This window comes from Symsagittifera roscoffensis, chromosome 7 (genome assembly GCF_963678635.1).
Source record: "Symsagittifera roscoffensis chromosome 7, txSymRosc1.1, whole genome shotgun sequence".
NCBI classification, from domain to species: domain Eukaryota; kingdom Metazoa; phylum Xenacoelomorpha; order Acoela; family Convolutidae; genus Symsagittifera; species Symsagittifera roscoffensis.
Window position 1 is genome coordinate 40,913,924 of NC_087068.1, and position 16,588 is coordinate 40,930,511.

At 35.6% G+C, this 16,588-nt stretch overlaps 1 protein-coding gene across 1 annotated transcript in view; it reads left to right on the forward strand.

Moving 5' to 3' along the window:
• Positions 1-794: 794 nt before the first annotated feature.
• LOC134852032 (uncharacterized) overlaps positions 795-16,588 on the forward strand; it is an 84,746-nt gene continuing 68,952 nt past the window's right edge. Inside the window, exons 1-2 of the mRNA XM_063868310.1 lie at positions 795-1,447; positions 2,995-3,977. Of these exons, the coding sequence (XP_063724380.1) occupies positions 795-1,447; positions 2,995-3,977 (1,636 nt within the window). The remainder of the gene's footprint in view (positions 1,448-2,994; positions 3,978-16,588) is intronic.

The following is a 16,588-nucleotide window of genomic DNA, read 5'->3' on the forward strand; positions in this document are numbered from 1 at the left end:
ATATCATTCGAAAGGTATTGTTGCCCTGAGCTTAAACTTGAAAAGATATTTCACCTGTGATTGTTTTTCGTAAAGTTATGGGGGTCTAAATATTGCCATTTTGGCCAATTTGGGACAATTAACGCGCGATATATATCGAGCTATTAACGCGTAAGCGAGATTTAATCCGTCTTAGAAATCGTTCCAAATTGGTTCAAGGAAGCTTAAATGCCTTAATTGATTTGTTATTAGGAGAAAAATCTATCACTTAGTACTTATTATGACGTGTGGGGGGATGATTTTTTAAAAAAAAAAATCAAGTTTTAGAAAAAAAAAATTCATTTTTTTAAATTACATTTAATTTTTTCATGTTATTACTGCTCCATAAAACTTAAAAAGCAGTCGGAACATTCAGGGCTTCGCCCTGATACGAGCAGACTTGTTATCTTTTAAATATACTTTACTGGTTTTTCAATGATCCTATACTACTGAGACCGCTGATTCCTGCTATTATCACATATAAGCCTTTATAGAAAACGCATAACAGGAAATGTTTGACGAAATTGCACAACAAGAAATGTTTGACAAAACCGGCGTTTGATATATACTTTTGGTAGCTTTAGTTTTCTGGCTTTTATGGGCTTGATCTGATAAATAGCCTGTTTTTTTTAGGAAGAGATGAGCTCCCTTCTCAACATCCACATTCTCTACACAACCAACAAGAGGAAGAAATAGAACTAGACCCAAACCTAAAAGAAAAAATTGATTATGGTCCTGATTTTCATAATATTCCCGAAAACATAGATGAATTGATAATGGCACAAGTATTGGGTCCGAATTGGAAACAGGCCATTGAAAGCCATACAGAGGCGAACGAGAAAGATGAAAGGTATCAACGCATGCTTGAAGAAAATATTGGTACAGATCAGGTTGTTTTAAATGATCATGACGAATTTGTGGTACTTAAGGGCCGGCCATACCAGCCACCTCCAAGTTACCGACCGACTACTCGCAAGGAATTGCTGCGACTCTTGGATGAGTCATTTTTCGAATGGAAGATAAAGAAAAGAGGGGGAATGCCAAAGAGGAATATGAATTCACCTAGTTTTCCGCTGAGTAGAACAGATGTCTACGAAGAAGAATATGAAATCGACCATGTTAAAAAGAGACAGCTTCATAAATGGATCTTGCAGTCCGAGAACAGAGATTACCACCGACATTTGCAACGAGTCCGCAATAGGGCTGCCGGGGTTTCCAAAAGAAAGGCGCCGCGAAATGCTAAACTAGGGAAAGCTAGGTCGCATTGGGATGATACTCACTGGTCTCATTCCGCCGGCGGTCGAGAGGAGCTTTCGAGTCCTGAGAGAGAATTCGATACTCTCTCTATTTACAACAATTCCACATTCGATAATAAAGAGCATCAGAGGAATTTTGAGCTCTCTGCAAAAGAAGTGAATAGTCTGTTTTGGTTAAAAAACTTCCGCACCAGAGAAAATTATTTGAGACATTGCGCTGTAAGTGCCATTTTTGGGCTTTCCCTGAAAATGTTGACCAATATTCAACTTTTTTTTCGCAAATTGCTTCTAGATACTCAATTTAGCTGCTCGTTTTTAATATTGCTCTTCAAAGTTTTTCTAAACTTCCAAAAATGGTTTACGTTTTTGACTCCTCGGAGAATGTTCTTTGTTTTTCATTTGATTTTTACGGACCTCAGAAGAAAAGAGACTTTTTAAAGCACCAAAAATGTTTTTTTTTCTACAAATCTGGAAGAGAAAGATAACTTTTTTTAACGCTCACAGGAGTCAAAATTAACGCTGGGAGCTCAAAATGTACATAGCATGTGGCCATCAACACTCACTGCTAATCAGCTCTCACAAAGCTCAGCTGGGCCCTCGTCCAACCCAATTCATTTTAGTAGACCTCCGTTTTCTCCAATCATTTCATCAAAAGCTCCTCCCACGAACTCTTCTTTAGGTCCTATGGACACTTCTGATCGTTCTGACTGCAGAGTGGATCAAAGCTTTCAGCAGCAGTCACAGGCTATACAAAACTTTAATTATATGTTTCAACCGGAAACACAGAACGCCATCCCTACTCTAGAATGCCAAATGGGAGAACCTTACAGGTTTGATCAGTTACCACTAAAACGTTTTAGTTCTTAAGACTATTTATCCTACCAAGGAAAGGACTATAACATACGAGCTGCGCAGCTCATCACGGGAAGCCGCTGTTCTGCTCCTGCATAAGAAATACTTTTTTTGGTTATTTTTCTGGCTAATGTTGCCTCGCTCTCAAGCAATGACCATGGCGGGCCTCGGACATCAGACCTTTCGATTGAGAAACGGAGACGTAACCATTTCACTACCGCTCCCCTGGTACCGCGACAACTCGCAACAAAAGACAACTTCGCAAAACTTGAAAATTAATTCTAAATTAGCGATTTCGGTTTAAGGTCGCAATTATCTTAAGGTTGCGATAACCGGCTCCAGAGTTCCGACCCTCTGTTGACAAGCTCGCAACACGTTGGCGCGACTGCGGCGGTGAGTATATTGCGAGTTGTCGTTTAATGCGAATTGTCTTTTGTTGCGATTTGTCTTTTGTTGCGAGTTGTCTTTTGTTGCGAGTTGTCTTTTGTTGCGAGTTATCGCATTACACCGCTCCCCTCACCAACGATAGTTACGTTTTAGTTACCACCAAAAAGTCTACGAGTTCACAAAAAAATACGACCAAAGTTCACAATCTGTCGACTCCAGTACTCAATATTCTCTACCCACTTCTAGGAACAAGTTCTAGTCAACAAAAAATTTATAGGACAATCGGACTCTGTGGCTGATAAAAAGCTTGAGCACTTGGGAATACCTCTGAGCCCCGCATACTCGAAAGGGAGGCATGCACATTATGACCACCGTGATCGGCTCTTTTTATCGTCTCTCCCCTCCCCTTCCACTACCACAAAAAATTATAGCTCTATCATTTCCGACAAATTGATTTCACAAGGTTGAGTATTTTACATAGGTTGAGTACAGGGTCATCTCCTTCGAAGCAAGGCAGCCAACAATATCAGCAGACTCCAGTTTCGGCGTACAGAAAATCTTCTTCTAGAAAATATTCAGAAATGCAATCGCCAATGGAAACACCAGATACAGGATACGGGGCATCTCCAGTTAATGAGACACCATCTTCATTTTCAGGCACACCTGGGCAATCTTGTCTTAATGAATCACAAATGATAGCACAATCAGTGTTGAATTCAACGTATGGGTTACATCGAGGTCCAGATGATTGCACTGAATTGGATCCAGCTGGATACCAAGAAGGGTCGACTAGCAAGAAGAAAAGAAGGAGCAGGAAATATAGAATGAAAAACGCACGGCAGACAGAACAAATTACAGAGAGCGTTGACGAAATGACAATAGATTCAGAGGAAATTACTCCTAATACTGAGGAAATCATGCTGAATACTGATGGAATCACGTTGAGTAGTTTAGAAATCTCGCCGAATATTGAAGAAGTGACCCCAAATGATGAAGAAACTACAGCGAATGAAGAAGAAAGTACTGCTTTTGAAGAAGAAAGTACTGCGATTGAAGAAGAAACTACAGCGAATGAAGAAGAAAGTACTGCGATTGAAGAAGAAACTACAGCGAATGAAGACGAAAGTACTGCGATTGAAGAAGAAACTACAGTGAATGAAGAAGAAAGTACTGCGATTGAAGAAGAAGCTACAGCGAATGATGAAGAAAGTACTGCGATTGAAGAAGAAACTACAGCCAATGAAGAAGAAAGTTCAGCGAATAAAGATGAAAGTACGGCGATTGAAGAAGAAAATATGATGGAGGCAGGTTCCTCCAATACGGAACAATGTCTACCACCTGAAAGAACAACCGCTGCCTCCTCTACTGAACAGCAACTCGTACGCAAGATTTGGCCTCTTCTCCAGCCCGTAAACCCAGATCCCGAAATAGTTAGGAGAAACACTAGAGACGGAAAAAGAACAAGTAAGTATTCGCTAAACGTTTACGCATAATAATTCTAATAACTTTTTTTTTCAAGACACAGATATTCATTTACAAACACTGAATCGATTTTTACAAAAGTAACTTGAGTAACTGCAGTGACAAAAAGCGGATGAAAATCGGTTACCTACAGAAAAATGTACACCCGGGATGAAATGGTCGAAATATGATCAGACCGAAGTCGGTCGAACAGAGAATTTTTCCAGACCAAAAATACAAACCTGACTTCGGTCAGATAGCCAAAGCAGCATACTGAATTTCAGTCTGATAGCCGAACTAGGGTCGAACTAGAGTCGAGTCAGGGTCAAACTAGGGTCGAACCAGGGTCGAACTAGGGTCGAGTAGGGGTCAAACTAGGGTCGAACCAGGGGAGAACTAGAGTCGAATCGGGGTCAAACTAAAGTCGAACAAGAGGAGAACTAGAGTCGAATCGGGGTCAAACTGGAGTCGAACCAGGGTCGAACTAGAGTCGAATCAGGGTCGAACTAGTGTCGAATCAGGGTCGAACTAGTGTCGCATTAGGCTGGAGCTAGAATCGAATCAGTGTCGAACTAAAAAATCAACGTATGTTTAGAAACGATTTATCTAGAAATCATTTTGCGAACAAAAATCGATTCAATCCAATCAAATCTTATCTACTTGTGCAACAAGATTTTTCAATCATAATTGTTTTAAAGTGATTTCAAACTGAAAGAATACAAATTAAAGGCAGTTTCGGTTAGATGAGAGTATCTTTAGCATCAAAAAAAAATTTTTGAAGAAAAAAAAGTTCACAATACAATTTCAATAAGAAAACTGTATGATATGCATTTTCCAATTGAAAAAAAAAATTTAATTATCTTTTTTGATTGCAACTTGTTTCTTTGCTTAATCACATTTTACGAAAAAAAAATAAATTTGCTAACAAAGTTTGATATTTTGTGTCTCTAACATAGTCTTTTCTGAGTTCATCACCAAAAATCACAAGCGAGTGTGTTCTTTTTGAGAACACAAGTGGTATTTCTACTTTTCATGTGCTGAGAGAAACCTAATTTTGAAAAAAAAAACAGGGCTCTTCCTCAACCACCAAAATTTTCAAAGTGAAATATTAGCCCAATAGAAAACGTTTCGTTTTAAATATATAACTCTGAGTGAAAATGATAACAATAACTTGCTTGGCTAATTCCACCAAACGCAGTTTATCTGCGTAGTAAAGGACACTCTCACTTTGGGTTTTCTTATGACAGAAATCTTTTGTTATTGTGTTTTTAGATTACAAAAAACTTAACTTTGAAACAAACATTTCTTGTATTTAAATTTCCAAAAAAATGCCTATAAAATAATTCATTGATAATGGAAAAAATGTTTATCATGCAATTTCATAGTTTAAAGTTTGCGTTTGCTTTTTTTCACACAATTTTCGTGAAAAAATTATGGCAAAAATTTGTTATTTAATTCCAGAGTGTGACAGAAAATGCTTGTTAAAAAACTTATTGGAAAAATGTTTATTTGGTTATTTTCATACAATTTGTTTTGGTCAGTGAAATTGTATGATAAGTACTTTTACCTCGGGTATTCATAAGTTTTGACAATATTGTCCAATTGACCCAATTTTTAAACTTACTTCCTGAAACTGCGCTAACGGCTATCATGCGACCGCGTGCCAACGTTTTTCACTAACTGGCCTGATGATGGTCGAAATATTGGAACCTTTTAGATATATTGAGGTAGCAACCAGATCATACCCTGCTGGAAGTCATTTGGTACCATCTCTAATCTCTCGCAATTCCATTTTTTCAGACTATCGCGCCTGATGTTGTGTTTTTCCAGATAGTCGCGACAGACACTTACAGTCGCTACTTAGCTCCAAACTACCGACAGCTACTTTTTCCAAAACAATCTCTTTCGGTATTGATTTAGGGCAACAACTTGGCCTGCTATTATTTGTTTAATCATCACGCTGCGTTGTATGATGTTTAAGAGTCGTCTCAACTATTTAATTTCATCAAAAATTGATAAACAAAAGAGACTTTTTAGTTGATTCGTTACACCCTAGCTCACAATTTTTATATTTGAACAAAATTACGACAGTAATGAGTAATTTCAACATTGTTCCAAGACATTGCGAGAGAATATTTTTTGCGGTTTTATAGCTGGACATTTGTTTGAAGAGGTTCTTCAAAGTTTTTAATTCCAGATAAGTCTCGTGTGGTGCTTTTTGACCAGTTTAACCGAAATATAAAAGCCCAACTGGGATTAAGGGTTGGAGTTGCTGAGATTTGATCTGAGGTTTCATTTAAAAAAGAGATATTGATTGCTAAAAAATTATATCGAGAATTTTGGGGAGATGGAGGGTTTTTAGGTTACAAAAACCGTCAAATCAATGAAAGCCTCCTTTTGCTAATAAAAAAGTTGCACCGCTGAAAAAATGTGAAAAAAGGCCAAAAACGTTGTTCAGTTTTCGCCAAAACATTCGATAGGCGTTTTCAATATTTTTGATATGCAGCAACCTTGGCTAAAGATAGGCTCACTAGTAAAAGATGCTGCTCGCAGTGGAACTTTTTCGCGCGTTAAAAAACAGTACTTTTCTGTCACTACTTTTCTGGAACCAGAGTTTCTGTCGGTATTACCCGAGTTCAAATTAATATTTCGTCAATACAAGTTTCCACTAATTTGCAATGGCAAGCATAAATTACTACTACTAAATTACATCTCTGGTTGCAATAGGACTGTATTTTGATTATTTTTGTTTCCAAACTCGGAGAAAGTGAATTTATGTTTTAGCTTGAGTGATCATATGGTATCATATTGTAGGTATATTTGTCGTGATTATGATAAGATTCCATGAAAAATTCAAAACTTTGACTCAAACTGAGCTCCCATACCCTTCATTCCTTCATTTTTGTACCCTACATTCCTGTATTTTCCTAAAATAACACAGTCACCGTTTACTAAATAAATTAAAAAGGGAGTTTTGAGACTATATGTAGTTGAAAGAGGAGATTTGGAAATCTTGCTAGACGTTTAGGCCGGAAACTTGAGCTCTGATGAAGCTTCGAATGACCATAATTGTCAAATGACTTGCGCATTTTATTCTATCTTATATTGCCCCGTTGACAGTTTGAAGCTGCTTTGTGCTATCATCCAACCATGTTTGGCTTCCTAACTAACTCCTCGTCAGTTTGGCAACTCAGGGACAAAATGTGGGCTATAAATTTTGTGGTAGTTATGCAACAGCGGCGATGTATTTCTGCTCAAAAATCATAAAACATAGAATTTAGCCATGCTATTTGGTCTTATTGACACGCTAATTGACAGACATTGAATGCATCACTTTGTACTGAAAATTTCTAAAAATTTCTGTTTTTGGAAAACTTTAAAATGGCAAATGTACACAAGACTGTTTATATCAGGGCGACGCCCTGAATGTTCCGACTGCCTCTCAAGCTCCATAGAGATCGCTTTGAAAAAAAAAACAAATTTGATTTTTTTGAGACTTTTTTACTGAAAACCATCCCCCGTAATAAATTTTAAGTACGTAGTGATTAATTCGCATAGAGCAAAGCATTAAATATACCAAATAGGATTCAACAATTTTTTTGAACGATTTCTAATACGGATTAAGTGCCCGCTTACGCGTAAATACCGCACGAAATATATCGCGCGTTAAATGTCCTAAAGTGCCCACATAGGCAATCTTTACTCTCCAATAACCCGGGTTGACCTCCATACACCGAAAATGCTTGTCATTCAATTCCATACAGCAAAAAAATCTTTATCATACAAATATATATACATCAAGTGTATGGAGAAAATGCTTGTCATACAATTTTCATACATTTTCGAAAAACAAAAGAAAAAAAAATCAAACCATTTCTGCGGCTTTTTGAGAACAACTGAACAGACTCGCGGCAAAAAAAAACTAATTTAAATTTTTTTTTGAACAAAAGTTTTACCTTACAATTTACATTACAACTGGCATTCTGAAATTATCCCAAAATTTTTTTTTCAACTGCAAATTGAATTTTGTACGCAAACAAACATTTTCCAAAAATTTTTTTGCATGCAAAAATTAATTTTTTGTGTGCATAACGTAGTCCTGGGTACGATAATATTGGCTTTTTTTTTCTTTTGACTTAATTTTTTGTAAAAGCGGTGAAAAATTTTAATTTCTTTTGTATGGCGTGTTTATGTATGCGTAATTGCATGGCATGTCTATGAAAATTTAAAATAAGCATCATTGAAAAATTTTGCAAAAATTAAAAGTTTCTTAATTTTTCTTATCATAATGTGAAAGACAGCTGGAAGACAATTCAGGTTGTTTTTATGCATTGTAAATGTAAGGCCGTCCATTTTCTAGTGCTTGGAGTAACCAAGGTCCTTGTCACTTGTGTTCGGTTGCAAACACAAACCAAAAGTGTTCAGAAAATAAATTCAGAAACAAAAATCATCTTTTTGGTGTATGAAGAAAACACCTATCATACAATTTCCATATATGGGAAAATGTTTATTGTAGAGATTTCATACAATTTTCTGTACGTATGAATTTGTACTGAATCGTATGAAAAAAATTTCCCAAGGATGAGGATTGTATGATAAGCATTTTTGGTCAACCCGGGATTTTAGAAAAATGGATCTAAGCTGAAAAATCGTAATAAATTTTGGCTCAAGGCAAAAATTATTTTGAAAATTTCTGTCAAAGAGTGCTAACTAAAAAAACTAAAAAAACACCTAGAAAATTTACTCACGTAGGTTATAAAAAGCTACTAAAAACTTTCAATGCACACCGAGCAAATGATTTTTCTCTATTGAATGTTATGATCTCATCCGACCTAACCACGACCAATTTTTAGACGACGATAAGTTCGCTAGCCCTAAGTTAACAGAAAGTTTTTTCATCAAAACACCTTACATCTTTACACTAAGCTCACTAGATAAAAAACACGACCACGTTATTTCCGAAGCACTAATTGACATCCAAGCTTTCAATCTCGACATCCAAGATTCCAAGCTTGCAATCTCATTTCACGATAAATTTCAAAAGTTTTCACTAATCTTTCACTTCCTCACTCCAAAAGAACGAGATCTGCACTGTTCACACGACATCATGTTGCGAACTAAACAAATGCACTTTTACACATACTATAGGTTTATTCAAAACCATTTTAATTTGCACACACCTTCAAGACAACCCCACCATCGTTTTCAGATTATTAGTTCAAAGTACACTTCACCATTTTTCTTAAATTTCACATTCTGTATCAAAGACACTAACTTCCAAGGCATACTCAGAAATTATGACCCAATGACCCAAATGTATATACTTTGTCCACTCACCAAGACCTTTAACGAAGAAGAATCCCAGCCCCTCATCGTCCCGCATGAATATATCCAACCTATAGAAATCCCGATATTAAAATTCATCCACAAAACTAAATACAATCACAAGCTTTTTAACTACATTCAACACACCAGTGACAAGTTTTCTGTAAGCACCGAAGAACTAAACACCATAAAAGCACTTCAACTGCTTTGGCCACTGCTCGAAACTAAAAACATCATTCGCATTTTAGCAAAATTACTAACCACTTCAGATTCAATTCACGACATCTTCCCTCATGGTTTCTTCCCCGATGCATAGGTAAAAATGAATTATTTAATTTATAACTAACAAATTCAAAACAAGCTAACCATTTATTATTAAACGTTTCTTCATTAGTGTTAAGATCACCATCATCTACAATCAAGAAAAGAGAAAATAGAAATAAAAATAGCAAACTCTTTTATAGATTATAAATTTTTTAAATAACAAACCTTTTTCTAAACTTTAAACTTTTCTTACATAACAGCAATAGATGACGCAGTAATTTTCTCCTCCACAGCAGTAAATTTAGCTATACAATTTTTCCCCAATGTAGTAAATCTAAATAAACTGAAATTAAATTAACAATTTCAATCCCCACAATGCAGTAAAAATAAAATTTTCAGCAGTAAATGTATACAAATGTTAGCAGTACTAATTTTTCCAAGAATCAATCGCACACAAATTCTATCCACACTCGCACAGCTCGTCCACGACGTATTGTTTAAAATACTGATTTCAAGTTTTAGTTTTCACTGATAACAACTCAAACTAATAATAACACGTTTTAAACTTTCTTTAACCCGGTTGGAAAGAAATTATATAATAATCCCAACTAACCAACGCAGCTTACTAAACACCATGAAAGATAAACTAACAGCATGACTAAGAAAAGAAAACCCACACTATCCAAACTGGATTAAACCAGCTTAATGAACCGATAATTTACTCTTTTGAAGACTATCGATAAGTCTAAAAAAGAAACCATTAAACACCAAAAAATTGAAAGACAAACCCAATCCAAACAATTTGACTTTTGAGAAAAGACACAAATAAAACAACAAAAGGAAAAAACCAGAAACAAACACGACATAAACGGTTAACACAAAACACGACCCCATAAAAAACCAGCATGGAAACATACCCTCACTCCTGGCCTAACCCATCAGAAGAGGACGAAGTCCTGAGCATGCTTAATAGCCGGCCGAACCCACCGTGCTATAACATACGCTTTGTGACCACACTTCTCATTTTTGATAAATTAAAAAGGGAGTTTTGAGACTAAATGTGGTTGAAAGAGGAGATTTGGAAATCTTGCTAGACGTTCAGGCCGGAAACTTGAGCTCTGATGAAACTTCGAATGACCATAATTGTCAAATGACTTGCGCACTTGATTCTATCTTATATTGCCCTGTTGACATTTTGAAGCTGCTTTGTGCTATCATCCAACCATGTTTGGCTTCCTTACTAGCTACTCGTCAGTTTGGCAACTCTGGGACAAAATGTTGCCTATAAATTTTGTGGTAGTTATGCAACAGCGGCGATGTATTTCTGCTCAAAAATAATAAAACATAGAATTTAGCCATGCTATTTGGTCTTATCGACACGCTAACTGACAGGCATTGAATGCATCACTTTGTACTGAAAACTTTCAAAAATTTCTGTTTTTGGAAAACTTTAAAATGGTAAATGTACACAAGACTGTTTATATCAGCGCGACGCCCTGAATTTTCCGACTGCCTCTCAAGCTCCATAGAGATTGCTTTAAAAAAAAACAAATTTGATTGTTTTGAGACTTTTTTATTGAAAACCATCCCCCGTAATAAATTTTAAGTACGTAGTGATTAATTCGCATAGAGCAAAAAATTAAATATACCAAATGGGATTCAACAATTTTTTTGAACGTTTTCTAATACGGATTAAGTGCCCGCTTACGCGTAAATACAGCACGAAATATATCGCGCGTTAAATGTCCTAAGATGCCCACATAGGCAATCTTCACTCTCCAATAACCCCGGGTTGACCTCCATACACCGAAAGTGCTTGTCATTCAATTCCAGACAGCAAAAAAATCTTTATCATACAAATATATACATCAAGTGGATGGAAAAAATGCTTGTCATACAATTTTCATACTTTTTCGAAAAATAAAAGAAAAAAATCAAACCATTTCTGCGGCTTTTTGAGAACAGCTGAACAGACTCGCGGCAAAAAAAAACTGATTTAAATTTTCTTTGAACAAAATTTTTACCTTACAATTTACATTACAACTGGCATTCTGAAATTATCCCAAAATCTTTTTTTTCAACTGCAAATTGAAATTTATACGCAAACAAACATTTTCCAAAAATTTTTTTGCATGCAAAAATTAATTTTTTGTGTGCATAACGTAGTCCTGGGTACGATAATATTGGCTTTTTTTTCTTTTCACTGAATTTTTTTGAAAGAGCGGTGAAAGTTTTATTTTTTTTGTATGGCGTGTTTATGTATGCGTAATTGCATGGCATGTTTATGAAAATTTAAAATAAGCATCATTAAAAAATTTTGCCAAAAATTGAATGTTTGTTAGTTTTTCCTATCATCATGTGAAAGACAGCTGGAAGACAATTCAGGTAGTTTTTTATGCATTGTAAATGTAAGGCCGTCCATTTTCTAGTGCTTGGAGTAACCATGGTCCTTGTCACTTGTGTTCGGTTGCAAACACAACCCAAAAGTGTTCAGAAAAGAAATTCAGAAACAAAAAACATCTTTTTGGTGTATAAAGAAAACACCTATCATACAATTTCCATCTATGGGAAAATGTTTATTGTAGAGATTTCATACAATTTTCTGTACGTATGGATTTGTACTGAATCGTATGAAAAAAATTTTCAATGATGAGGATTGTATGATAAGCATTTTTGGTCAACCCGCGATTTTAGAAAAAAGGATCTAAGCTGAAAAATCGTATTAAATTTTAGCTCAAGGCAAGAATTATTTTGAAAATTTCTGTCAAAGAGTGCTAAATAAAAAAACTAAAAAAACACCTAGTCAATTCACTCACGTAGGATATAAAAAGCTACTAAAAACTTTCACTGCACCCCGAGCAAATGATTTTTCTATTGAATATTATGATCACAACATCATCCGACCTAACCACGACTAATTTTTAGACGACGATAAATTCGCTAAACCTCAATTAACAGAAAAATTATTCATCAAAACACCTTACATCTTTACACTAAGCTCACTAGATAAAAAACACGACCACGTTATTTCCGAAGCACTAATCGACATCCAAGCTTATGAATCATTTCACGATAAATTTCAAAAGTTTTCACTAACCTTTCACTTCTTCACTCCAAAAGAACGAGATCTGCACTGTTCACACGACATCATGTTGCGAACTAAACAAAAGCACTTTTACACATACTATAGGTTTATTCAAAACCATTTTAATTTGCACACACCTTCACGACAACCCCACCATTGTTTTCAGATTATTAGTTCAAAGTACACTTCACCATTTTTCTTAAATTTCACATTCTGTATCAAAGACACTAACTTCCAAGGCATACTCACAAATTATGACCCAATGAACCAAATGTATATACTTTGTCCACTCACCAAGACCTTTAACGAAGAAGAATCCCGTCCCCTCATCGTCCCGCATGAATATATCCAACCTATAGAAATCCCGATATTAAAATTCATCCACAATACTAAATACAATCACAAGCTTTTTAACTACATTCAACACACCAGTCACGAATTTTCTGTAAGCACCGAAGAACTAAACACCATAAAAGCACTTCAACTGCTTTGGCCACTGCTCGAAACTAAAAACATCATTCGCATTTTAGCAAAATTACTAACCACTTCAGATTCAATTCACGACATCTTCCCTCATGGTTTCTTCACCGATGCATAGGTAAATATGAATTAATTAATTTATAACTAACAAATTCAAAACAAGCTAACCATTTCTTAATAAACGTTTCTTCATTAGTGTTAAGATCCCCATCATCTACAACCAAGAAAAAAGAAAACAGAAATAAAATAGCAACTGCTTTTATAGATTAGAAACTTTTCAAATAACAAACCTTTTTCTAAGCTTTAAACTTTTCTTACATAACAGCAATAAATGACGCAGTAATTTTCTCCTCCACAGCAGTAAAATTAGCTATATAATTTTTTCCCCAATGTAGTAAATCTAAATAAACTGAAAATAAAATAACAATTTCAATCCCCACAAAGCAGTATAATTAAACTTTTCAGCAGTAAATATATACAACGGTTAGCAGTACTAATTTTTTCAAGAATCAATTGCACACAAATTCTATCCACACTCGCACAGCTCGCCTACGACAAATTGTTTAAAATAATGATTTCAAGTGTTAGTTTTCACTGATAACAACTCAAACTAATATTAACACGTTTCAAACTTTCTTTAACCCGGTTGGAAAGGAATTATATAATAATCCCAACTAACCAACGCAGCTTACTAAACACCAGGAAACATAAACTAACAGTTTGACTAAGAAAAGAAAACCCACACTATCCAAACTGGATTAAACCAGCTTAATGAACCGATAATTTATTCTTTTGAAGACTATTGATAAGTCTAAAAAAGAAACCATAAAACACCAAAAAATTGAAAGACAAACCCAAACCAAACAATTTGACTTTTGAGAAAAGACACAACTAAAACAACAAATGGAAAAAAACCAGAAACAAACACGACACAAACGGTTAACACAAAACACGACCCCATAAAAAACCAGCATGAAATCATACCCTCACTCCTGGCCTAACCCACCAGAAGAGGACGAAGTCCTGAGCATGCTTAATAGCCGGCCTAACCCACCGTGCTATAACACACGATTTGTGACCACACTCCTCATTTTTGATAAGAGGTACTCAAGTTGGAGTAACTCTTTTAAAATAACTAATCTAAAAATAAAAGCTTTTGCGATAAAAACTAATAAAAAATCATAACTAAAAGAAAGACTAACTAAACAATTATATTTGTAAAATAAATATTGAAGTAATATAGCTCTTACACAATCACGAAGACGAGCATCAAACAGCTAAGACGACCTCATTACGCACAACATACAGAATGGCTGAACACAACCGATATGCCGCTCACAACCACAACTCAAAGGATTTAGAGTACGACTTGACCTCGAAGAAAAGGACTTCGTTGAAACAGACCAATGACCACCTCGATGTTCAAGTATACGTACAGATCCGAGATACAGGGCATTCCCTGCAAACTCGAGCTTCACCCCATTTCCAATCCAGATCGAAACATAGTTCTCCACAACCGATCAAGACCAGACAATCATAGCAAACCATCTTGAAATCAGATTGATTTCGCTGGCGGTCATAGTCATTGTCGAACGACAACTGACAACGTCATGTCGACGATTCTAGCTTTCTAGAGCTATCTTCTCCAAGAACGGAACAAGAATTGACATTTGACAAATACCAACGATCATCATCCATCCTTCATTACAGATAGAAGCTAAAAGATTCAAAAACTCTGTAAACCCCGGATGGGTGGAACCTGATCCAAACTGTATATCATTATTGGTTATAAATTAGATTTTTATCCCTATAAAATAATGAAGACTAACCTATCATACTCCATCTAACTAACAACCCACCTATTTGTCAGTGCTGAAACTACTTGTAGTTTCAGCACCAGAGAATTTTGATTTTGACTTACAGCTTAGTTGCCTTTTCCATGAGACCAAATCGTAACAAACCAGTATACTCTAGATCTATTGAGACTAAGAGATTTAAGAGTAAGAGTAAGATCGGTATTAGAATAAGAAGTTGCACGAATCTATCCGGCCGAAAATAAGATAGCGTGACGAGCAGACGGTGTAATTTATCTGAAATTACTCTATGAGTTAGACCATCAGTCCTAACTCAATATTGCCAATTGACCCAATTTTCAAACTTACTTTCTGAAACTGAGCTAACGGCTATCATGCGACCGCGTGCCAACGTTTTTCACTAATTGGCCTGATGATGGTCGAAACATTGGAACCTTTTAGATATATTCAGGTAGCAACCAGATCATACCCTGCTTGAAGTCATTTGGTTCCATCTCTAATCTCTCGCAATTCCATTTTTCCAGACTATCGCACCTGATGTTGTGTTTTTCCAGATAGTCGCGACAGACACTTACAGTCGCTACTTAGCTCCAAACTACCGACAGCTACTTTTACCAAAACGATCTCTTTCGGTATTGTTTTAGGGCAACAACTTGGCCAGCTATTATTTGTTTAATTATCACGCTGCATTGTATGATATTTAAGATTCGTCTCAACTATTTAATTTTATCAAAAGATGATAAACAAAAGAGACTTTTTAGTTGATTCGTTACACCCTAGCTCACAATTTTTATATTTGAACAAAATTACGGCAGTATTGAGTTATTTCAACAATGTTCCAAGACGTTGCGAGAGAATATTTTTTGCGGTTTTATAGTTGGACATTTGTTTGAAGAGGTTCTTCAAAGTTTTTAATTCCAGATAAGTCTCGTGTCGTGCTTTTTGACCAGTTTAACCAAAATATCAAAGCATAACTGGGATTAAGGGTTGGAGTTGCTGAGATTAGATCTGAGGTTTCATTTAAAAAAAGAGACATTGATTGATAAAGATTATATGGAGAAATGGAAGAATTGTGAGGAGATGGAGGTTTTTTAGGTTACAAAAACCGTCAAATCAATGAAAGCCTCCTTTTGCCAATAAAAAAGTTGCACCGCTGAAAAAATGTTAAAAAAGGCCAAAAACGTTGTTCAATTTTCCCCAAAACATTCGATAGGCGTTCTCAAAATTTTTGATATGCAGCAACCTTGGCGAAAGACAGGTTCACTAGTAAAAGATGCTGCTCGCAGTGGAACTTTTTCGCCGCATTAAAAAACACTATTTTTCTGTCACTACTTTTTTAAAACCAAAATTTCGGTCGGTATTACCCGAGTTCAAATTAATATTTCGTCAATACAAGTTTCCACTAATTTGCAATGGCAAGCATAAATTACTAATACTAAATTACATCTCTGGTTGCAATAGGACTGTATTTCGATTTTTTTGTTTCAAAACTCGGAGAAAGTGACTTAATGTTTTAGCTTGAGTGATCAGATGGTATCATATTGTAGGTATATTTGTCGTGATTGAGCTCCCATACCCTTCATTTCTTCATTTTTGTACCCTACACTCCTGTATTTTCCTAAAATAACACAGTAACTGTTTACTAA